The 23,013-nt window shown below is 42.2% G+C and overlaps 3 protein-coding genes and 1 long non-coding RNA gene across 6 annotated transcripts; 2 read left to right on the top strand and 2 right to left on the bottom strand.

Annotated features, from left to right (window-relative positions):
• Positions 1-1,891: 1,891 nt before the first annotated feature.
• LOC148333436 (uncharacterized) lies at positions 1,892-12,024 on the bottom strand. Its single transcript, XR_015844297.1, has 4 exons — positions 11,890-12,024; positions 6,574-6,692; positions 6,262-6,344; positions 1,892-2,354 (listed from the first exon to the last, which is right to left on the bottom strand). It is a non-coding gene; the product is annotated as an uncharacterized LOC148333436 (long non-coding RNA).
• On the top strand, positions 1,992-9,880 carry LOC148333437 (uncharacterized). 2 transcript variants are annotated; one of them, XM_088301336.1, is made up of 6 exons: positions 1,992-2,405; positions 3,294-5,784; positions 6,213-6,382; positions 6,606-6,721; positions 7,337-7,460; positions 7,998-9,880. In XM_088301336.1, exons 2-6 carry the CDS (start codon positions 3,540-3,542, stop codon positions 8,127-8,129), a joined length of 2,787 nt encoding a protein of 928 aa, XP_088157462.1. In that variant the 5' UTR covers positions 1,992-2,405; positions 3,294-3,539; the 3' UTR covers positions 8,130-9,880. The 2 variants fall into 2 exon arrangements, with proteins under 2 accessions (XP_088157462.1, XP_088157463.1); XM_088301337.1 differs by having other exon boundaries at positions 1,992-2,831.
• Positions 12,025-12,078: 54 nt separating the features above from the next.
• On the top strand, positions 12,079-18,858 carry kcnk6 (potassium channel, subfamily K, member 6). The gene is made up of 4 exons (XM_088301341.1): positions 12,079-12,196; positions 12,711-13,178; positions 15,806-16,198; positions 18,331-18,858. Exons 1-4 carry the CDS (start codon positions 12,085-12,087, stop codon positions 18,531-18,533), a joined length of 1,176 nt encoding a protein of 391 aa, XP_088157467.1. The 5' UTR covers positions 12,079-12,084; the 3' UTR covers positions 18,534-18,858.
• A 40-nt stretch (positions 18,859-18,898) lies between these two features.
• sertad3 (SERTA domain containing 3) lies at positions 18,899-22,804 on the bottom strand. 2 transcript variants are annotated; one of them, XM_088301338.1, is made up of 2 exons: positions 22,682-22,804; positions 18,899-20,577 (listed from the first exon to the last, which is right to left on the bottom strand). In XM_088301338.1, the coding sequence occupies exon 2, from the start codon at positions 20,568-20,570 to the stop codon at positions 19,737-19,739; it is 834 nt and encodes a 277-aa protein (XP_088157464.1). In that variant the 5' UTR covers positions 20,571-20,577; positions 22,682-22,804; the 3' UTR covers positions 18,899-19,736. The 2 variants fall into 2 exon arrangements, with proteins under 2 accessions (XP_088157464.1, XP_088157465.1); XM_088301339.1 differs by lacking the exon at positions 22,682-22,804 and adding an exon at positions 21,988-22,211.
• Positions 22,805-23,013: the final 209 nt, after the last annotated feature.

Raw genomic sequence — 23,013 nt, 5'->3', positions numbered from 1 at the left:
AGCTCAAAAACCCTGATGGTCGGATATACGCCTTTCATTTTTCCTCGAGTTTGACAAAGCACATAAAGCCGACCACAGTCGCGGGGGTCCCTTTTAGAGCGGGATTCAATGTGTCAACGCAGTGTCTATAGAGGTTTCAGGTTTCATGTGTCATTGATATGTATCGAAATTGGCCGTGTCTCTAAACACACTAGGCAGTGAGGGACCTGTGCGGTTTTTTTTTCCCAATGCATCGACATTACATGTCTAAAAGCTCAGTCATTTTGTCATTGACAAAAGGACCAATGTCAGAGCAGTCCTGGGGGGCCCTTTCCAGCTCGAGGCCCAAGGTAATTGACTAGTCTTCCTACCCCATTACAGCATCTTTGTTCCAATGAGAGTGTAACAAGCTGCTACACAACTCAATTGTGATTCAACACAAAAATTAAATAAACATTTAAGTAGCTCCCAGACGCCGTGGATCAACAGAATTCCTCTGGCTCTTGTTACCAGGCAGAATTCAAAGGGAGCACCCAAGGGTTAGGGTTATGTAAGATTTTGTTCAACAATTAGCATTAGCATAGCTAGAAAATACCAGCTTGTCATAAACTCAACGTACACGTCTATTTCAGAACACACACAATTTGATACAATTGAATAATTGAAATTATGGTGTATTATATTCATTAAGTACCTTTTAAATGTGAAAACGAAGAAGGAAGAACTTAACTTGGCAACCATCGTCAATCAATGCTTCGCGCCCCTCCCGAAGCAAAGGCACTGCCAATAGATCGTTGCACAATGGATTGAGAAAAAGCGGTCAGACGATTTTCATTATTTACAATAAACATTAATATAGAATTTAAACCACGGTTTCGGTACCTTTTTTTTACGCTCTTTGAGTGACAACTCCGTGGCTACTGAATTCAAGGCACAGACAATAGATCGCTGCACAATGGATGTATCGAACTGTCGAAATAAACGGATGGAAATGGAGAAAGGCGCGCTCTTAATTGTTTCAGTAATTAATATCTAAACGTATTTCACCTTCATTTATTCATATAAACATTGGTTTCTAATGAAATACATTTGACTCAATTGCGTTTCATCTCGTATTTTTTTCTTTCTTTGAGCGACATTCATTGGGCAGTGGGCTCCGCCTTATTTGAGGCCAATTCAGCACTTTTGTTGCTAGATTAGCAACTGTATGGACTACCCTACCCAACCCCATAGCGTAGGTTGCTAGTAGCAACTATTTTCCCAAAAAATGTATTTTAAAAAGAAGTGCTTCATTACAGACTCGAGGTCCAGGCATGCACAAACAACACAAAAACAACAACGTACAAATATACAGCCACACCAAGAATATCAAACTTGCACATTGTAATGTAATTCTGATTAAATTCCATCCATTATGCAAGCCGCTTATCTTCACGAGGGTCGCGGGCGTGTGATTAAATTAGAAAAGCTAAGCTTATAAATTCAAAATGAATATCACCTTTTATTCTAGATTTTGTGTTTGTGTGTGGGGGGGCATGTTTTCAATTGGCACATTTGTTGCCAGTTGAACTTCCACTTCTACAAAAAGCACCAATTCATTTTGTTTAATGCAAATGTAATGTAAATATGGATGGATGAATGGATGGGGTTTTATTTTAGATTCTATGAGATGGAATAATAAAGTAAAAAATATATTAATTTTATTTTTAGGCAAAATTGACTTACGTAATAAAACGGGCAACTTTACGACGAGAAACGTGCCACAGCGCAACCTTTTCGTCCACTAATTTACGCAATGATGTAAATATCGTCATGTATTGTATTGTATTATATTTATTTGGCAACTTTTAGCAATCTTTAGCAGCGTAACTTGAAAATTTGTTGGTAGCGTACCACAGCTCATTGACCAACATTCAGACATGTAATTGTTATTTATAATAAGCATTCCATGACATTTTGACTCACACCCCGCCCCCCTCTAGCTCCCCTTCTTGAATGACAGCTCGATGGGCTTGCCATATTCGCCTGCAGCCCTCGCCACTAGGGGCTGGTGGGCCGTCCTAGGCTACACAGAGGAGGCTGGCTGGGCTTGCGAGTGTGTGAAGGCGAGCTGCGGTGATGATGCGGTTGCTCGCATGCAACGCGTGTCGCAGATGACGCGTAATGGCCGCAGTGGTGCTGCTACTGCTACTGGTGCTGGTGCCGCTGGAGGGGAGAGGCTGACGATGCTGAGGGAGGCTGAGGGCGAGGAGGAAGGACGCCTTTGTGGTGTGGTCGTGTCTATTTTAAGCCATCTTGGACCGGACGAACATTCGGTGGATCATCAAGGCCCACAGCGAGGATTAGAATGCTGAACAAGGACGTTTATCCTGCGTCTGTAATTACGAGAGAGAGACATAGAGGGGACAATTTAGTCATCGAATTGGGTGAGAAATATTTGTATAAATTTTTTTTAACGCTGGCCCCATGACGTAAGTGACGCGCACGCTTGGATACGAACGAACGTGACTGCCCACGAACGACTATTGCGTCACTTTGGCCTCTTCAGGCACACAAGGGCCATCCTATAGCGAGATTGCTTTTTTATTCAACTCCTCATCTGAACTAAACTCACTTCTTCCAAAACAGGCTATGTATCAAAAACACTTGTAATGTAGCGATAATGTTCCCTTTTGGTTGGCCCAGTTCATTACATGATGCCATTTGAATTGCAAAAGGGTCAAAATAAGCAGCACGGTTTAAGAGTAGTTGGTCTGTCTGCGACACAGTTTTGAGGTTCTGGGTTCGAATATTGGCGTAGGGCTTCCTGCATGGAGTTGTGGTATTGTACTCTCCGTTCCAAAAATATGCATGTGAGTATCATTGAAATTGTGTGATTATGACTGTTGGTTTTGTCTGTATGTGCCGTGCAATTGGCTGGCAACCAGTCCGGGGTGTGCTTGCCAAAAAGTCATCTGGGATAGGCTCCAGCTCACTAGTGACCCCCAAATGAGGATAAGCATTAAAACCAAGACATGGTTGTTGACTGCATTTCATCTAATGACACACAATACAAATCTCAAAACTCGACTTTTTTTGTTGAGAATCTATTACTTTTTTCTCAAAAACTCCAAAATATTTTGTCAAAAATAAGATGTTTTTCTAAAAAATATATATGATTTCTTTCAATGTTAAACTTTATTCTCAAAATAAATGGTATATTTGTGTAAATCTAAATGTTTTCTCTCTTTATTTGTTTATATACTAAATTGTTTGATTATTTTCTAAAGAATATATTCAAGTAAATATGTTTTTTTAATGTTTTTTCTCTTTAGGTTTTTCATAGAAGTGGTCAAGAATGACGTGGAGCTTGAACTCATCCATATAAACTTCCTGTTATCTTCTGGGTGTCGTTACCAGGAGGACCACTGGGGGCCACGCAGAGGCGTCCTTATTGCATGTTTGTTGGACAAAATTTTCTAAGCGATGCTGCCCCCTTTAGAGACTATTTGAATGACTTCTTGCTCGAGAGCATCTTTTATACGTATTGCGATTATAAAACGAAGCAAAAGCCTCTCTAGATGAGGCTTACGTGGAGCGCCATGTTGCAGCACAACAACAACAACAACTACCCCTGCCTGAAAGCGTCACCCGGCGAGGCGACCCTGAAGTGCTCCTCGGGCTCCCAGCCACTCCCCAGCAGGCTGGAGCTCGGCCTGGCCGACCTACCGCTGATCCGGGGCTTGCGAGCTTGGGCACTGTGCTCCAAGAACCGTCAGAAGGGCACCACCACACCGAGCGGCGGGCGAGCACCAGTGACACCCCCTACAGGTCGGAGGGCTTGTTGTCCCAGGCCGGCAGATGTGCACTTGAGTGGGGCTTGGTCTTCCGGTTACGGCCTTCCCCAGGCCACGGTGGGCTCCCTGGTGACGGTGGCCACTCTGAAGACATCCGAAGGTCACGGGAAGACACAGACCCAGTGCCTCTTTCTGCGGAATGATAAAGGTGGTTGGTTGTACTCCACATCTGGCGAGACAAGTGGGGCTGGAGGGTGGCTCAGAGGGAAGTCTGGTATCAGTACTGGGCGGCGGGACGTTTCTGCTCTCCAAACTCAGACTGCGGCGAGCCGAGTTCGAGTCCGGTCAGGCCGCAGATGGAGAAAGTCCACTCACCCGGTTGCCCGAGAGAAAAGACATCCTGATGTGGAAGTCACAGAGAAACAGGAAAAACAAGGCAAAACCGGTCTGCATCGCCTCGCCAGTCCCAAAGGAAAAGTCTGTCAGGAACACAGAGGACCAGGTGGGTCTCCGGAATGCCTTCAGAATTCGTCAAATGAAGGAATTAAGAGGAAGTCCAGTCTCACTGACAGCGAAGACAACAAAACACTTGATGAGGAAGTCAAAGTGAAGCAGGAGGAGCAAGATAAAATTTGTCTGGACTGTGTTGTCAGTCCTGAGGGTGCAGCCTGTCAGAAAAGCAGAGGACCCAGTGGAAATCCTGGATTCCATCAAAATCTATCTAACGAGGAGAGCCAGAAGAAGGCCACGCACGAAGCCGGCCACAACAAAAGAATTCCTGTGGAGGAAGTTGCTGAGAAACAGGAAGAGCCACACAAAGTGGAGCCGCAATGCGTCACCAGTCCAGACGAGGGAGACTGTCAGAAAGGCTGTGGACAATGTGAGAGTCCTCGATGCATCCAGAACGAGCAAAGTCTGGGGAAGTCCAGTCACGTGGCCAGCCAAGACAAAAGACTTCCAAATGAGGATGCCACAGAGAAGCAAGAATGGGAAAACAAGCTGGACCTGGTTTGCTGGGATGGTCCCGATGAGAGCATCCGTCGCAAAAGCCAAGGCTTGAGTGCGAGTCCTCGATGCTTTCAAAATTATCTCCATGAGGAAAGTGAGAGGAAGTCCAGTCATGCAGCCTGCCAAGACAAAAGACCTACTGACGAGGAAGTCACAGAGAAACAGGAAGAACCACACAAAGTCAGTCCGGAGATCCTCGCAAGTCCCAAAGGGGGACTCTGTCAGAAAAGCCGAGAGCTGCGAAGGAGCCTTCAAAATGTTTCCAAAGAGGAAAGTGCGAGGAAACAAGGCACTTTGAGTGGGGAGATAACAGGAACGAAGAGGGAGTGGGAAGAGAATGCAGAGGAGGACGAGGAGAGGAAGGCTCCCTGCCAGGATGATCCATCTATTTTGTTGGGGCCCAACCCGGACCTGGAATCTTCTCACTATTCCTCGGAATATACGTGCGGCAAAGACTCCATAAACATAAAAAAGACACCAGATGAGGAAAACAGTACCATCCAGACGCCGTTTGATGACATCACAGCCACAAGCACATGCGTTGAGGACTCCTATCCCACAGGGGGCAGCTCTGGCCAAGCAAAAGATGAGGGTGGGACACCACTCAGGAACAGCGGGCCGCACCCGGACAATGTGACCAACACAACAAGTGAATCTTTTTCCTTTTCTTCCTCAAGAAAAAACTTCAAAGTGGACAATGTGGAGGGGAAAGAAGCTGATTGGATGCCAAAGGAGTTTGCACAAGGATGCATGCTAACTCCCGCTGGTCCCTGCCTGAATAATCCCACCCCCGCCCTGCCCAGCTCGGGCACCATGGCAACCAGTCAGCCCTACGCCGAGGCAGAAGAAGTGGAAAAAAGAGGCCAAGACGGGATAGAGCTGGAGAGCCAGGACAGAAAACAAGAGGAAGAGAAGGAGGGCAAAGAAGATGAGTTTGGCGGGTTCATGCAAGCGGAGGGAGGAGAAGAGTGCAGCCAGGGTGTTTCCGTTTCTATCCCGGTGCCTTTTGGGAGCTCAGTGGGTGAGTTTACACAACTTTTAGTGCATGTTTACACCAGCCAATGAGAGTATAAGAGTTGGGCCAAAAATGGAGAGAGGTGTCAAATAGAAATCAAAATATATTTCTCTCTGACATTTTTTTTTCTTATCTACATTCCCCATATTTATTTCAAATCTTCCCATGTGTTTGATATTTACATGTGAAAAAGATTCCAGGCGAGGTCAGACCATGACGCTGAGCTGTTGGATTATTCACATTTACTTCCTCTCCTGTGATCCGCCTAATTACATTTTTGGAATTATTGCTCGGGATTAGCCACTGTTGTTTCAAAGAGTTATGCTTCTGTTTTTAAGACCGTTATGGACTAAGGTATTGGGACAGCTCCAGTTGTTCCAGCAAACGGACAAATTTCCCTTTTCAACATTGTAATGTTTGTGTGCTTTCAACAGCGTTCGGGAGCAGTGAGGTCTCCGGGGAGTCGTGTGACTCCGAGCCCACCTGGATGGGAAGTGCAGATGCTTGGGCGGCCTTTCCTCAGGACGTGTGGGACGAGGGTCGGGATGCGGTGGGACAGTGGTGGCCTGGCGAGGAAAGGGCAGACATCATCAATCATGAACTGGTAAGAAGGTTGCCTCTTCATGGTGACCATTCGCATAACCTGTTCTCAGTTCAATTCCACACTATTCCTATGACACTCTCAAATAATATCTAATGCACTCCAGTCATGAGGCTGACAGTTGCAGGTCACTACCTTAAACCGATCAAAATTTATACATGTTCTAAATTTCCTTGCAACAAGCAGTCTACCACCGTAAACCTGATGTGGTCTCTCCCTCTTGCAGGGTCTTCTCTTTGCCTCGGCCTTCCCTTCACTGCCCACCTCGGCCCCACATCCTCCTGCTGACAACATCCCCACTTTGACAGAGCTCCTGGAAGGAGGAAGCAGTCAGGAGCACCGGTCAGTCAAACTTGGGTGTTTGAATTTGTTCACGTTGATGGAAATAATGCCATCGTGTGGCCATAAGTGAACTGCAACATTAAAAAAAATGGCATGGAGGGCTGAGGTAAAATTTTAAAGAGTAATTTATTCTCAGTTTTTTATTTTGATATTTATAATAACAGTATTGCAATAAATCATCATCTAATGTATTATCTGAGTTAAAAATACAAATCTTTATTTGATGTAAAATATAATATTTTTTAAAGAATTATAATTATGAAATTATTCACCTAACACACAAAGGTAAAATTGTCAATTTTACTGTATTTTAATGTATTTTATCATTTGATTTTAATAACCAAATATTTTTTCATTTATAATTAAAACAACCAAGTATATAATGACATTTAAAAAATACAATATTTGAATATTTGTATTTTTTTATTTACAATAACTCAATTAATACATTTTTAATTAGGTAAATGAATAAACAATGTCAAGTAAACACATTTTACTAACAGGACTCTTTCTAATGAAGCACAGTTTGGCAACCCTCCACTAGGTGGTGTTCAATGTCACTTTTAATGACAATTTGTTCATGACAAATAATTACTTTTATGGTGGACTCTTTAGGCTGTTGGCCAGGTTCCACGACATCAGTAAAATGACCGTCCACAAGTACAAGCGAGGTAGCGGTGGTGCCAGCGTGTCCCGAGGTCTTCTTCTGAGCTCATTACACATGGAGCAGCCCAACGGCGTAAGTGTGCACACCTGCACTATATATAAAAATCGACGCACTAAACACTCCATATTCATTGCAAGGTTGCTCCTGTATATATAAAAAAAAATAGCTGGAGATAAATCATTTCAAAAAATTTTCCACTATTAATATGTCCTATTACCTGTACAACGCAATTATAAAAAAAAAATAACTGAGCGTGGAAGTCAAAATAAACACCTGAGATATTGTTGTCTCAGCTATGCGGCTGTACTTACAGCACATACCAAGAAATTGATTTTTGTTTTGTTCAAATTCCCAGTACAGTTTCAAAGAATAGCATTTTTCTGTCAATTATTCAAATTTTCAGAGGCCCCACAGATACGAGAATTTTGAGGTTGATTATTGAGACTTAATTTTGACTTAATACAACCGAGAGAAAAATCTACCATCGTCGGCAACATTTTTATTTATCTAGTAATGTATTAATACGGAAGGGAAAAAAAGGCAAATTGACATTTTTCAGGCAGGTTAATTGACTAATCAATTGACTTTTGATTGACGTTCTCATTACAGGAGAGCCATGCCACCAATCGGTGGGTGAATCGGCGCCCCTCGCCCGGACTGCATTCACCCAATCGGTACGCTCTCAATCCGGTGGCCAAGCGGCGGCTGTCGTGTGACTACAACAGGAGCGGCCTGGACTAACGGTGACATCTGGTTGACATCCAGTTGTTTTTTTTAACCTGCTGACGGCACAGACTCCCCTCTTTACTTTTACTTATTTTTTAATTCAATACGGTTTGTCGTGGGTTTTGACCCATAAAAACCCAAAGTCAATTTTTAGGTGAGAAGCGCACACTTTTAACAGATTCACAACACACATGAAAAATCATGTGTAGGACGCAGCCACTACTTGCCAGAAATTGCTGCAGCTTTCATTGTTGTCACGTTTCTTCTCACTTTTTCAGTTAATTTTTAGGTAACAAATCAATTTTACACTGTTAAGCTTCACCATAGTTAAAGCGTATGAAGAATATGGCAGCTCGTCACAGAAATTCCTGTTCCGCCTTTGTTCTTCTCGTCTTTTCAGTAAGTGTATAATTCCGTTACGCTCCAACATTTTGTTTTTAAACTGAATTACAAGAATCCAGGTGATTGCTGGCACGTGTAGGTCACATACACTACTCGCTAAAATGACTGTAGCTTGTAACACTGCTTTTCATGATGCCACATTTCTTCCCATTTTTGCACTGTTAGTGTTTTTGTTACATTTGAATACAATTAAGTTTTATTTTAATGCATCAGATTATTATCACACGTAAATCAGACAATGATCACTGCAACTCCTCTCATCTTTTCAGCAAGTGGATTTTTTATATTCAAACCACAGCCACCATTTTCCTATTTCATTTATTTTTTTTGATTCTGGAACCCACAGCACCGACGAGGAGATTGTTGCCAGATGTGGGCCACTACTTGCCAGAAATTCCAGCAGCTTATTTAATGTTTCTGGTCTGATTTTGAAGGTTCACTTTTTCTTTTTGTGACACTGAATACTTGTACAAAAACAAGTTTTATTTGACACTATTTAGCTTCCCAATAGTCGATGCATATGTAAAGTAAGGGAGATTGCTGTCACGTGTAGGACAAGGCCAGAAATTTCTGCATCTTACTTTTTCTTACCTTTTCAGGAAGTGGATTTTTAATTTTATTTTTTTATGTGAATCACAACCATCATTTTGCATATTTGAAAAACACAAATATAAGATTTCCCAGTGGCTTGAAAGGGGATTCAATCTGGCAGATTGTTGTTGGATGTAGGACAGCCGCAAAGTCCTGCAGAGCCTTAATTCTTCACATCTCATCGTTTCACTAAGTGTTTATCTTGTTTTCCCCACCATTTAAAAAAAAAGGAATAATACAAGACTCCCCAGATTCCAGATAGGAGATTGATTATAGTCTTTTCTGTGGATTTTTTCATGCGTGCAACCACCATTTTTTGTTTTGGAAAATAAAAACACTGCGATACAAGTCAGTCAATTGATGATAACATGCCTGCTCCAATGGTCAACCCTCATTGGTCACCAGTAGATGGCGCTGAAGAGTACTTACATGATGGTTCCGTGTCATGTGTTTATACAATGCCATGGTTTTTTGTTTTTTTTTTGTTTTTTTTGGGGAGTGGGGGGTTGTTGCTATTCCATGTTTATAAGATGGGCCAAGCACGAAGTTGCGTAGCTTCCTATGTGGACTCAATCTCCATTGGCTGTGTTCCGACGTTTCCATGCTGTCAATCAAAGTGTGTTGCTATGGGAATGTGTTATGTTTACTTTGTGGAGTGGATGGTCTCTCACTGGTTTGTTTGTGTTGTCCTGCTGTCTGTATCATCGCGATTTTCACTGCAATGAGGAAGGCCTTCACCAGATAATCAATAAATTGATCCTGCTTCCTTGTCACATGCTCTGCGTCTTACTGATCAGATGACATTTAAAATCTAATTCAAGTCAGACCTGTTTAATGAGGGCCAACTCTTTTATAGTGGAAAACAGAGCTTTGGCCACTAACATGGACTCACAAGACCACTGAGAAAGAGTCAATGAGGCTTGCAGGGGTCAACCTAAGTAAACAGCCAAGAAAAACAGCTTCCACTGTAAATTTAGTCTTGGCTTCAAGGGCAGTCTGAAATAATTTTTTCATGCAAAATATGATTAACATCCATCCACTTATCCATCTTTGCACATGTACATTATCGGTATAACATTTATCTGTCAGAGCTATCATATCCATCTAGCTAGCTAGCTAACTAGCTTGACAGTCTCAACAGGTTTCCATATAGAATGTTTGAGTAGTGGTTACAAATATGAAGTCAATTTAAGAAATCTATATCTGTATCTGTCTCTCTGTCTAATGCTACCTTCATGAGAGTCTGAAATAAATTCCTTTATAAGCATTATGAAAGAAACTGTTGAAAACGTTATTTAATCATGCCGGTGTTGCCTTCAGGGACTGAAGGCTGAGATTGAAAATGACTAACGAAACTGAACAGGGTCAGGGGCCGACAATTTTTATTTTTATGAATAAGGCCGGAGGGTCGAGGCCGGAACGGTACCGAGATAGCGGCCAGAGGGCGGTGGGACTGACAGGCAAAAAAAGGTCAAGTGCTCAGCTCTGCTCATTTGTTTGAATAGGATTCACGTGTCAAAGTCACTAAAAAGCAATGTTCCCTCATCATTTTAAGAATAATTTATTAAGTCTGAATAGAATTATAATGGTTGTTTTTTTTTTTTTATGTAAGGCTGATTTTATCACAAATCTCTAGTCAATGATTTGTTCTGTTTTCATATGTAGACAGTTTGAATGTTTTTGTAACATAGTTTGGCCGCCATGTGCATGTTTGATGTTGCACACTGTGGTCCAAGGGATGCTCAGGGAGTCTTTCTGAATGCTCAGATGCATGAAGAATTAGAGGGAACATTGAGTCAGAAGTGATAACAATGTGAAATGAGACTTTCTATACATAAGTGGAAGGAACTAATCACAATTATTCTTTTTTAGTTCAGCAGCAATAATAGTTAGCAGCAATATACAATGGATATGAAAAGTCTTCACCTCCCTGTTTAAAGGTCATTTATGAGTGATTTAAAAAAAAAACAGGGGACAAAGTTATTTATCTTTTATAATCTTTCGCTACAACTTGATTGAAAATAAAGTGTCCCGTAAATACAGTTAGAAATGACAGGCTATTCATAACATCTTTGTTCAGAGATTGTTTCTCACACATGGATGCTAAGGCCGCGCTATAGCTAGGTGGCCTTTTTTTCCCTCATCTCCCTGCTAATCACTTCTAGTCAAAGTGTTTTATTTTTCTCCTCCTTTGAGCTGCGAGGAAACAGTTAAGCGCAAGATTTGCTGAGTCAGCTCAGCAGCAGGATGAAGAGAAGCGCTTTAAGCTACAGAGGAAGCAAAACAAGGTTGCATAAAAAGAACACACCAAGAGAGAAAACACAAGTTAGGCAAACAAGAGACGTATGAACGAACGCTCATGTGATCCCAAGTTCAATCAGAGTGGAAAACAGCAATATCAAATGGATTGACATCTTTGTCATGTGTGCCAGTCACAAGAAAGCAACTGCATGCGTTCAAATGGATTTGTCAGAATGCGTCAGATAAATGGTCTTTGAGCACAAAAAAAAAAAAAAGTCGGATATGAGTCGCATCAAATTTTCTGTGCATTTTAGTGTTAAGATCTTCGGAAACATAATTAGGTATGCCAGATGACATTTTGAAACTTGTCTCACAGAGTAACACGAAATAAATAGGAGGGAAATGAAACAAAAATCTCTCATGAAAATGTCTCAAGGACCCATAACGTTCAAACCAGTCAAACGCAGGGCACACATAGACAAACAAGCATTCCGACTCAGAATCATACTTAAGGACAATTTAGAGTCCTCAATTACCCTACCGTGAATGTTTTTGGCACTAGGGAGGAAACCGGAGTACCGGGAGAAAACCCACACAGGCTTGGATTAAGAGTTTGCAAAAAAATAAAAATAAATACATAAAAACCCTGCCACAGTTTGGCTTTAGCCACAGGTGCTTCTACTCAAAATCTCGTTTACCTGCTCGTTGAGTAAAAGCACCTGTGGCTACCACCAAAATGTGGTATGGGTTTTACTTTCTGGACCTGGATTCGGCACCTCTGATTATATCAAAACAAGTTTCCCAAGAGGGCTTTTGCACTTCAAGGTTCTTGGACCTAAAAGTACAAGGTGCTGGTTTACCTAATGAAGTGTTCGATGTCCACGTTTGTTAATACATTTAAGAGATTGTCAATCATAAGTGAACATCTTGGTTTTGACTGACTTTGTGATTAAATCGCTCGCAGGTGTAGATAATGACATATCGGATAGGCACTTTTGTGAAAAACAAAAAAAAATGTTTCTGTTGAGTATATGTATATTTTTTTTTTTGGGAGGGCACACTAGATAGATAGATAGATTTTTAAAAAATAAAATACAGTTAAATTAATACAGCGTCAATCAAAAGTAAATAGTATTATCTTGGTTTTGATTGACACCGTGATTACACCGCTTTTGATTTGATGGTTCATGTGTACCTAATGAAGTTTTCACTTTGTGGCAAAACACAAAAACAAACAAATGTGGTTTTGCCCCTCGGTCGAGTCGTTGTTTTTCATACGAACGTGGACAAAGACTGTTCGAATTTATTTTTTTTTCGGGTTTGTCGATTGTGTAACGTGATCATGTGATACCGTGGATCCAGGATCCAGGATGAAACTCCCGGACGAACCCCTCCTCCTCCCCGGGGTGAGGAGGTGGAGGAAGAGGAGGAGGGCGTCGCTGCCGCGGCTCGGCCCCCTCAAAGTTCCTTTGGGGAGGTTGGTGTGTCTCCGTCCCGGTTTGGCGACAGACATGAATCCCCTGGGCAGGTCGTGGCTGCTCCTCATCGGCTTCGTCCTCTTCTACGTCATCTACCTCTTGTTCGGCGGGCTCGTCTTCTCCAGCCTCGAGCGGCCCGTTGAGGAGCAGCTCCGCCAGGACGTGGACGTCCTGAAGCGGCGTTTTCTCAATCAGAGCTGCGTGACCGCCGCCGCCCTGGATCACTTCGTGGGCCAGGTGTTGGCGGCCAACAGGTACGGCGTGGCGTTCTTCCCGAACTCCTCCTCCGACGCGTCCAACTGGGACTTGACCTCGGCCATGTTCTTTGCCAACACACTGGTCACCACTGTGGGTGAGTCAGGCAAACTTTTTTTTAAACTTCTAGCCGCCTCATTTTAACTCGATCTCGACATCTGGAAAACCTCAACCATTCGTCAAGTACCTTCGAGGATATCGCTCCATTTTGACCGCATTTAGCCACGTGTGTGTTTTCGTTTCAAAATGCCAAAGAAAATGGATCTGATAACGCTCTACCGCTGGAACTAATTAAACCTTCGGACTCGATAGTCCTTCGACTGCTTAAATTAGCGCGTTAATTTGTTTTCATTTAGGGTGAGATATTATCTGACTCGGATAGATGGATAGTAATTGAACTCCACATGGTGCATTTTGGACAATAAACTTCAGAGTTCTGTGATTTCACACGGTTATTGAAGGCAACACAAGGCTTGAGATGGGATATTTTGGAACAATCAATTTTGTTTGGATTTCTGTGATTTCAGACCATTGATGAAGGCTGCACTCGACTTTTTAAAAAAAAAATTTGTTTTAAGGTTGTGATGACACTTGCAGTAGACATTAGAAGCAGTCATTTAATCGTGCGGTGCTTCTGTGGTTTCAGATTGTCCCTGGAGGCAATACAATACTTCGTTATAGTCGATTATGGGAGACTAGAAGCTCATGATATCTGGAGCAATCAATTATGTGACTTAAGACTGTCGCTGAAAGGTTTGGACATTTATGATTTTAGACTGTCACAAAAGGCAGCAACCCGACACGGTTTTAGGAGGAAGATGGACTAATTAATCATTAAAGACAGTCACTGATGGCAAGCAAAACTATAGACTTGCTTTAAGTAGGGCTGCAAGCCTCCAACAATTATATTAATTTATTAATCTGTCTTTTTTTATCGTTGAATTTGATTTCCATTCCTTTATTGAAAAACATCAATATATTCAAATTTTGAGTGCAGAAAACGCACAAGTGTCACTTAATTGTGATTGAGTGGCTGGTTTGGTCTGTAATGTCAGACATCGGCAAAAATGTTTATTGTGGTTTTCAAAATAAAAGCTTGTTTGTTTCATTTTGGTTTAATTCACAGGTAATCAGTCAGCTTTTGATGAGGACGACAGAGATCGGAGAATATTTACTGTTTAGAAGATGAAATTCATATTATTTTGAACAACTAATCGGTTATCAACATAGTTAATGTTGATAATCAATGAGTTGCTGATTAGTTGTTGAACCTCTAATTTAAACTTGGACTAAATATTCAAGGACATTTGGAACAATAAAATAGTTGTAGAAGCATCTCATTTCAAACTACCGCTGAATGCCATAGACTGGATGGATTGATTGACACTTGCTACACGGTTTTATGACATCTCAAATAGTTCTGTTATTTCAGATTGTCACTGAATGCAACATAAGCGAGAGGGAGTGGACGGGACATTCTCACTCTCACTGAAGGCAATACTGGAGTTAATAGGGGAGATTACTTTGTAAATAGATAATGAAAATCAGAAGACTTGTTGGTTTAACATGAGAGTAGTTCTTTGTTATAAGGGAATAGATGTGTATAGAACTGACAAACTAGTGCATGGACAGATTTAATCTATTAACCGAAACACACATGGACGGACAGACCGTTTCCTCCAGGAAATGTGTTCCCAGTCAGCTAAAATGTCAATGGGAAATGTGCTCCCAGCTGGACATTTGTACGGTAATTGATAGTCTGATGAGAACGAACTTGACCTTTTTGTGCTTTTTGGCTGCGCCAGACTCAAACTTCTCCGTCAATGTTGCCGTTTGAACCTGAGACCTCCAATCACCTGGACGTGATGTCTTGCTTAGACCTATCAGACAAGAGCAGAATGTTGTATTTCCATATAGACTGACTGATGACACCAACAGCTTTTTGGGAGTGTTTTTTTTTTTTTTTGTGCCCCTCTGCCGAATGTTTGTCTCTGTTAACGGTTTAGCCTTGGTGGAGTCTGCGCTCCATTGGTATGCAAGTTTCCTTGATCGACTAATTGGTGAATTATTAATGTTGGCGTACCTCAGGGGTCTGCAACCCATGGCTCCAGAGCCTCATGTGGCTCTTTCATCTTTCTGTTGTGTATCTCTTTCATCTTTCTGTTGTGTATCTCTGTGACTTTGGAACATAAGGAGTATTTTTTTATGTACAAAGTGTATGTATGTATGTAAATGTGTATGTAATGTAAAATTACATTTTATTTTATTTACAATACAAACAGGCTGATAATCACTTTAGATGTCAAAAAGGTTTTGTGGCTGTTTTTTTTTTGTATTGTTTTTTTCTTCCTGTGGGAGATCTTTGAGTGTTAGTTTGGCGCCCCCTGGTGTAGCTAAATTGCCCGTAGCTTTCATTCAAATATTTAGCCCACTGACTAATCAATCAAAGGTGCCTCTGCTAGTTACAGACGAGTACTGCATACCATTTGGATTCAAATTGTATCAAAATAAATTTCACACAATAGGTCGTTCAATGATGGACTAAAATGTAATTAATTCCTTGTCTGAATCATCATATCGGAACTCACAAAATTGAATGTCTTAATACCATCATTGTCATTGTTTTAAGTGCCTAATCCTTGTCATCAAGCATTTGAGTCTCATAAATGTCATCTTAAAATCATGTTAAAACAACATTTGTTGTCAATATTTTGTGTTGTGCAGGTTACGGTCATACCACGCCGCTGTCGGACATGGGCAAAGTCTTCTCCATCGTGTATGCTCTGGTGGGTGTGCCCTTCACCATGCTTGTCCTTACGGCATGCGTGCAGAGGCTGATGTACCCTCTGGTGGCGGCCCCCCTCAACCAACTCCAACGTTGTGGCCTGGAGGCCCGTCCGGCGGCCGCTGTGCATTTCCTGACACTGTTGACGCTGGTGCTGCTGTGTCTGTTTGCGGCTCCGGCGGCCGTGTTCAGCGTCGTGGAGGGCAACTGGTCCTTTCTGGATGGCTTCTACTTCTGCTTCATCTCGTTGTGCACCATCGGCTTGGGGGATTATGTGCCGGCCGCCAGACCTCATCAGGATTTCAAAAACCTCTACCAGGTCGCCGTCATGGGTGAGTAATCCCACCCCCACCCACCTTCCTCATCAATATTGTTCCAACAAGCTTCTTTGATGCTACTTGCAGCATCTAGTTCCTGCCAAAGTGCCAAAGTTCCTTTCTGCGTCAAATTATGGCCTCTCTAATACTCAATCACAGAAAAACAATTTAAAGACTGAGATGTCCAAATCTCATGTTAAAAAAAAAAAAATAACCACGACACCACTTTTAAAATGTGTCTTCAAAATTTGTAAAATGATGTGTGGCCCAAAAAAATATAACCAATGCCAAATCCCCACCAGTCAGAGAAACACTGGCCGGCCAGTCACATTCCCAGAAACGTCCGCTGGGAAGCTGGCGTCGCACGGGCCTGCGACATGCCAACCGAGTGGTCTGGCAACAGAATGTCACCAGCGGACATTTTCTCATCTCAGTGTTTAATGAGGCCACGGTGCTCTGCAGCGGCGTGGAATTTTGTCTGAAAGGACCATCCAGGTCATGAGTGGTAGCTTTTTACTTAAGTTTTTTTTTTTTTTTTTTTAAAGACTGGGCTTAGAAAAAAATTGAGACCCGCAAAGAGGAAATTTGTTGGAATAATAAACCTGAGTTCTATCTTTTATGCTAGACCAACAGTCCCAACCTCGTGTTTATCCAAACAAAAAATGGTGTTGCCATTCACGACCCAATTATAGTACATGAGCTTCTCGCAGCGACTGATCTGTTCATGCTGCTGCTTTGTTTTTCTGAGCTGGACATGGCGTCACATGAACGCCTGGGTGGCGGCTCTTTTCTGCGCATCCGAAAACCTATCAGAGCGCATGCTGAATGGCCTTTTTGTCTCCACATAAATTCTATTATTAGTCGGTCTGACTCCCCACAACCAATTGAGTCAGCTGAACAATGACGAAGGACATGTCAATTGGTTGTCTTCGGCTCTTCCACATCAATCCACATCGCTGATGTCAACCTTGAAGGACTTTGAATATATTTTGAACAGATCCTGGTTAATCCCCATCCTTCCAATAAAACAAGATCAGAACCTGTCTCAGATGTTTGTAGTGATTTTGGTCCTATTCAAAGACGAGACCTACTAAGAGTCACAAGGACAGACTAGTCTAGACTAGCAGGCGCTAGAAATGATCTGGGACAGTTGAGGTAAAGCTAGGACGGACCATGAGTACTAACTAAGATTTTCTCAAGGACATTGAAGAATGTCCTGGACCTTGACAAATGTTTCTCTAGAGTTTTGGGGGTGATCTAGGACAGATTCTGACATGTTTTCGGTGAAGTGTGGACTACTAGGACAAGGCAGACTAGCGAAATCTGGAACAGCATGGCACACACTAGGAAAACCAAGAAGATAGAGTATGAGCAAGAAGGAATTAAAATTGATGAGGAACCTCTAGGACAGAATTAAGATCAAATGTGAATACCGGTGACTAGAATCTTTGAGGACTTTCTCAGATACGAGAGGACAGACTAGCAGCAAGTAGAATGTCCTTGAAGCAATTAAGACTGATCTTAAAATCTGATAGGATAGTTAGAACTAGCAGAGATTGAAATGAACTGAGACACTATCTTTTTGTGTTTTTAGTGTTTTCATTGACCAAATTTTGGAGTTTGGACCGTTTGACTGGTAGTTCTGTGTTTTCATTGGTTGATTTTTGTCACATGTGCTTGAAGCTCATTTGGATATTTATTAAGGGTGTCACTGATACTTCAAACCGGACAAAAGAAAGTGAACTAATCCCCTAGCCACTGTTCACTCTTGGTTATAATCCTTCACTATTTATTGGCTGCAGAGTTGTGGTTGGAGTTTTTTTTTTTTTTGCTTGCATGTGACCGCGTGGCCTTCATATCAGGAATTACAGACCTTGTTATTGTCACCTTTGGCATACATTTCTTCCATCTTCATTCTGAGATTTAAAGGGCTGATATGGAAAGTTGACCGTTTGTGTGGAATACAAACAGCTGTCGGACAGGAGGCCCTGTCAAACGAGGTTATTATAGTGGACGCGAAATAGTTTTGAGTTTTCCTCTTTGTGAATTTCATACATGAGCTTTTGGTGTTCATTAATTTTTTAACGTATTGTTTGGCCATGCAGAAGAACTGATTTGATTTTTTTTTTCATACCCATGCTTTGCAGTCTACCTGTTCATTGGCCTGATGATGATGTACCTTCTGCTGCGCGCCTTCCACAAGATGGCCGACCTGCACGGCCTGACAGCCTTCCTGCAGCTGCCACGCTGTGAAGAGTCCGACCAGGATGAGGACCGCGAGCCCATCGTGGAGAACGGGCACGCCGCCGCCCAAAAGCGGCCTTCGTACAATTCCATCGGTGACCGGTGACACGTGAACACATGCTCTCCCAAGAAACTAAAATACATGACTGAATGGGGAGTCTTGACTTTTCCAGGAAGATTTGAGGTTTGCAATTTTTCGATGAACTTTTAAACAAAGCCTCGCATCGACGGCTCACCCAACACCAAAGTATGTTTTTTTTGCATCTCACTGCTCTCTCCCCAGCAGTTTGAATTATTGATAGTAAAATGTTCATGCGGGTGATTTAAGGCCAAATATCTCAGGTTTAACACTTGAGATGCACTTTAATGCTCAAATTTTAACTAAAATGATGAACAATAACTTGGTATCGGTAATAAAGCTGTTGAAATAAGCTTTAGTTGTGATTGTGGTGGGGGTAAAAATGGACTGGCTAACATTTTCATTGTCAGTTTAATAAAAGTTAGCATTGGTTAAGAAAAAAACTGTTACAAATATCTTAAAAGAAAAAAGAGGACATTTTGCCCTTCATTTTAAAACGAGTATGAAAAATGAGTGGCAAGTTCTTCTGAAACTGAGACCTGCTTGAGGCTTACTGGAACACGTGAATGTAAACACTTTGTGTCAACGGACATAAAAAAAAAAAAAAAGACACTCACTCAGTGCATCCCCAAAAGTGCATTCATTCCAAAAAGGAAACAAAGGTCAGTCTTGACTGGCACTTGTGAATATGAAACATGGACCAAACGATAAGAAAATCTTAAACAAATCCTTGATAAATATGCAGTGAAACTTTTCTTCACGGAAGATTCCACGTTTAAGTGTTAAGACACTTAATGGCTGCCAGCTCACGTTTATAGGGTAACAGATTAATCAAGTTGCTTCAACGTCCCGGGCTCACTGCTTTATGGGAAGCCCGCTGAGCATTTATTCCATATCCTTGACTTTCATTGTAACTAGTACATTCTTTGTCCTCGCAAGACATGTCCAAAATTAAAGTATTGTTCTGGAGGCATCTTGCCATTAAACAACTACAATGATTTTTTTTCTACAAATAGTAGATGTCCTACTGACATTCTTAAAGGAGTGGGGGAAAAATAATTACGGTATGTAGCAAGACAGTTATACCATCATTGGCTGAAATGTCTTACTAATGAGGATAAAGGGCATACGAGTACGACATGGATATCAAGAATATGGAATACAAAATACTCAAACAGCTTTCAATACTGCATCGCAGCACAAGTTAAGATCTGACCCCCTGGTTCGCACTCAGGACTCCACCAGGATGGTCATTAGGTGTTCCAGATCCAGTCCGTCTCTGACAGAAGTCGGTGGCGAACTGAAGGACGAGAAGGATGGCAGGCCCTTGGCGCTGTGATAAGTGTGGTCCACCGCTGGGGGGCACCCGTCACTCCTCAGGCCCAGAATCCCCAGGTCCCGTTCTAGCTGTGATGTGTCTATATCCTGGAACATGTCCTCGGTCGTAACGTCCTTCAGGTAGCTGGAGCGTGCTGTCTCCGGGTCTCCCTCCCACTCCATCAGGTCCTGGCTGTGAGCCCCTCGGGCCAGCTGTCTCAGCCAGAACCCGCCGGTGTCCGGGCAGGCCTGCAGGTTCTCAAGGGACCTGAGGGCCGCCCGCGGCGATGGCAACTGCAGCGGTGGTGCGCTCGCGTCGAGGCTAGAGTCGAGGCCGGTGAGGATGGACGAGACGGCGGGCGAAATGGTGAAATCTGGGTCGGCGGACAGGGAGCTCCAGTCCTCCGCTTCCTCGGACACCAATCGCTGGCATTTGGCAGCCGACGGGCGGTCATTCACCTCTGTGGTTATCACCTGCTCGTGCTGTGGATGCGCAACGAGTGAGGTAGGTGCCCTGTCGAGAGAGGGCACCCGACACGCTTCCATCTGCCGTAGGGTGTTGCTGATAAGGACATACCGCCGCAGGCTGGGTTCTGGGAGCTCCTGGTCCAGCTGGTACTTGTGCAGGGAGACGCTGAACACAAACTGACGCTGACTCTCCCACGCCAAGGCGGCGCCGCCGCTGCCAACCGGAGACTCATCGCAGGACTCCGGCTGGAGCTTACGCTTGTGCGTCTTCATGATCATCTTCACACTGGTGGGAGAAAAAGAAAGTGGCTCAAATTGAGGTGTTTTTTGGGGGTGGTTGGTCGGGTTGGGGGGGCACTATTAAACCACACCCACCATTGTAAATTATAGTGTCTGGTTGATTGGCAATCGCTTCACTCACAGAGACAAATTCAGTCCTGCATGTTTACTTAAAACAGCCATTGGAACGTCCCCATCCAATCTCGACTTGCTCATTTGTCATTCAACCCAACCAATTTAAGCTTTGTTTTACTCTGTCATCTGCAGCCAGGTAGTCGTTGCAATTGAGAAGCTATTCTCAAATGCCTTATTTGTATACACACAGGTGAAATAAACTTAAGTTAAGATGGGAAATAAATTGTTGCAAAGCCTGTTTAGTATCTAGAGAAATAAAATAAATTTCATACAGGAAAAGAAAAAAAGCCCCAATAGTTGTGCCTGATACAGCAAGGAGGGTAGCGTTGTAAATGTGGCGTATAGTTTCACGCAATCAAGAATTGAACATTGATGCAGTTGAAAGATGTTGATGCAGCATGTGAAACAAAAATATTTGGCAAAACGATTAGGGCCCCACAAAAAGCAAAAGTAAAGCTTAGGGTAAGGATAAGTAGGTGGTTGATAATAAAAAAGAGGTAAAATGCTTTAAAAATGGGGTTGGGGTTAGAATTAAGAAAAGTCCTAGAGTTTAACCAATCCCCAAAAATAAACAGTTACTATGATTTGTAAAAATAAAGTTACCAGACTGACATTGTACTGTAATCACGGTAAAAAAAAAAAAAAAAAAAGAGCCGATTGACCGTAGGCCCAGAATTCCTCACACCGGCCATTGACCAATCAGAGACGTTTATGGCAAAATAACGCGAGGAGGAAAGTTGCCAGTCACTGCAAAAATAATCACGGTCTATTTTAAAACTTTCAAGATGGCGGCCTAAAACATAAACCGTTTAAAGTAAAAGCTAACTCACTTTTATTAGCATAAATGACATACAAGACATATATGAAAGAACTCTTTTCTTCAACATCGCTGTGCGGTATGGGTTGCTTTTGCGTTTCATAAAACGCATTTAAAGACACGTTATAACACGATGCTAACATGACTAGCTGTAGAACCTGCCCCGCCAAAAACATCCCAAATTTTACTTTTTGAACGCCATTTTTTCTTAAGTTGTTAATTTTAATAGTTTTTTTTAGTGGGGAGAACATCATAATGCATGTACCGAAAATTAACAAGTGTGGAATTAAAAAGGCAGACTTAAAAGCAAAAGCTTCCGCGTTTCGCTTTACATGACGTCATGGGGCTGAGAGTATTACGTAAAATGAAAAATACATTCCACACGCTTATGTGCCTAACCGTTCAACGGATAGTTTAAAGGTAAAACGTTTGGAAAAAGAAACCGCTTCAAAAGATCAAACCGACCTGTGGATTCTCCTCCGACTGCGACTGTTGAGCTAACGTTGAAAAGTGTTCATTAAAATGTCCCCTTTTCCTTGCCTCACAGGCATCAACGTTGAATGCATAAAAAAATAAGATAAGATTGCAACAACACGTCAGGGTTTAAAGTTTAAATGTTGCCACCATTTTCTTCCTTGCTTGCTTCTTCTCCCGCCTGCGATTTAAGCAAAGGGGGGAACGGGCTGGTAGGAGCAAGGTGCATCATGGGTAATGAAGTTTTATCACGGCTGGCATTACCTTGGACATTTTTAAGGCAAAGAATAAATACATAAATATCGGCAATTTTGGCATTCCAAACGATAGGGTCACAATCTGCATCAACAATGGACAACTACAGACACAATCGGTGATTTTCTACCATTGTGTTCGATTAGCTGGTATGTTTTAATGCACGTTGAGTTGAGTTGCCGTAATTCCAACACGATGACATCACCGATGAGAAGAGAGACTCCCATCAGTTTCACCACGAACCATTTAAACGAAACGAACGGGTTTGTTTTAGGGTTCAATTTACTGTAACAGAGCATTAATAACAATGAATACAATTAAGATGTTATATTTTTTGGGGTCACGAATTTCAACACGTCGGCTGGGACGTGGGGTCCGTACAAGATGACAGGAAATAGAGCATTAATGTTCAAATGTCACTATACCTTACCTGAAACAAGTCCTATAGTTGAGACAAAGTCACGCGTTTGCCGTAAAATAATAATACCGTAAAAAGTTGACTATTTTGAATTTAAAATCCACTCGTTTGACCGTTTTGCCACATGAAACTCGATCAGCCAATCAGTGAACTGACTCCGTGCCGGATGTTACACAACACTGAGACTTCAAAATAAACTTGAAAGCACCTTAAACGGTTAAAGAAACACGTTTGTTATCAGTCAAGCAACACATAATAATTAAAACATTGATTAAAATACGTTATGAGCAGGATTCCTTTTGTAATGCGATCGTAGTAGTTTCGTTGTGCCAAACGCTTAGTAG

Source organism: Idiotropiscis lumnitzeri, chromosome 7 (genome assembly GCF_059441095.1).
Source record: "Idiotropiscis lumnitzeri isolate Australia: NSW breed Sydney's pygmy pipehorse chromosome 7, RoL_Ilum_1.0, whole genome shotgun sequence".
Lineage (NCBI taxonomy): Eukaryota > Metazoa > Chordata > Actinopteri > Syngnathiformes > Syngnathidae > Idiotropiscis > Idiotropiscis lumnitzeri.
This window is presented reverse-complemented; position numbering and strand designations above follow the sequence as displayed.

Excerpts from the sequence above, each read along its gene's own strand:
- sertad3 (XM_088301338.1), bottom strand. The coding sequence starts at position 20,570 with ATGATCATGAAGACGCACAAGCGTAAGCTCCAGCCGGAGTCCTGCGAT.
- LOC148333437 (XM_088301336.1), top strand. The coding sequence starts at position 3,540 with ATGAGGCTTACGTGGAGCGCCATGTTGCAGCACAACAACAACAACAAC. Across the intron at positions 5,785-6,212 it reads GCCTTTTGGGAGCTCAGTGG|CGTTCGGGAGCAGTGAGGTC; the intron begins GTGAGTTTACAC and ends TGCTTTCAACAG. Across the intron at positions 6,722-7,336 it reads GGAAGCAGTCAGGAGCACCG|GCTGTTGGCCAGGTTCCACG; the intron begins GTCAGTCAAACT and ends TGGACTCTTTAG.
- kcnk6 (XM_088301341.1), top strand. The coding sequence starts at position 12,085 with ATGTGGTATGGGTTTTACTTTCTGGACCTGGATTCGGCACCTCTGATT. Across the intron at positions 12,197-12,710 it reads CTTGGACCTAAAAGTACAAG|GATCCAGGATGAAACTCCCG; the intron begins GTGCTGGTTTAC and ends CCGTGGATCCAG. Across the intron at positions 16,199-18,330 it reads CTACCAGGTCGCCGTCATGG|TCTACCTGTTCATTGGCCTG; the intron begins GTGAGTAATCCC and ends CATGCTTTGCAG.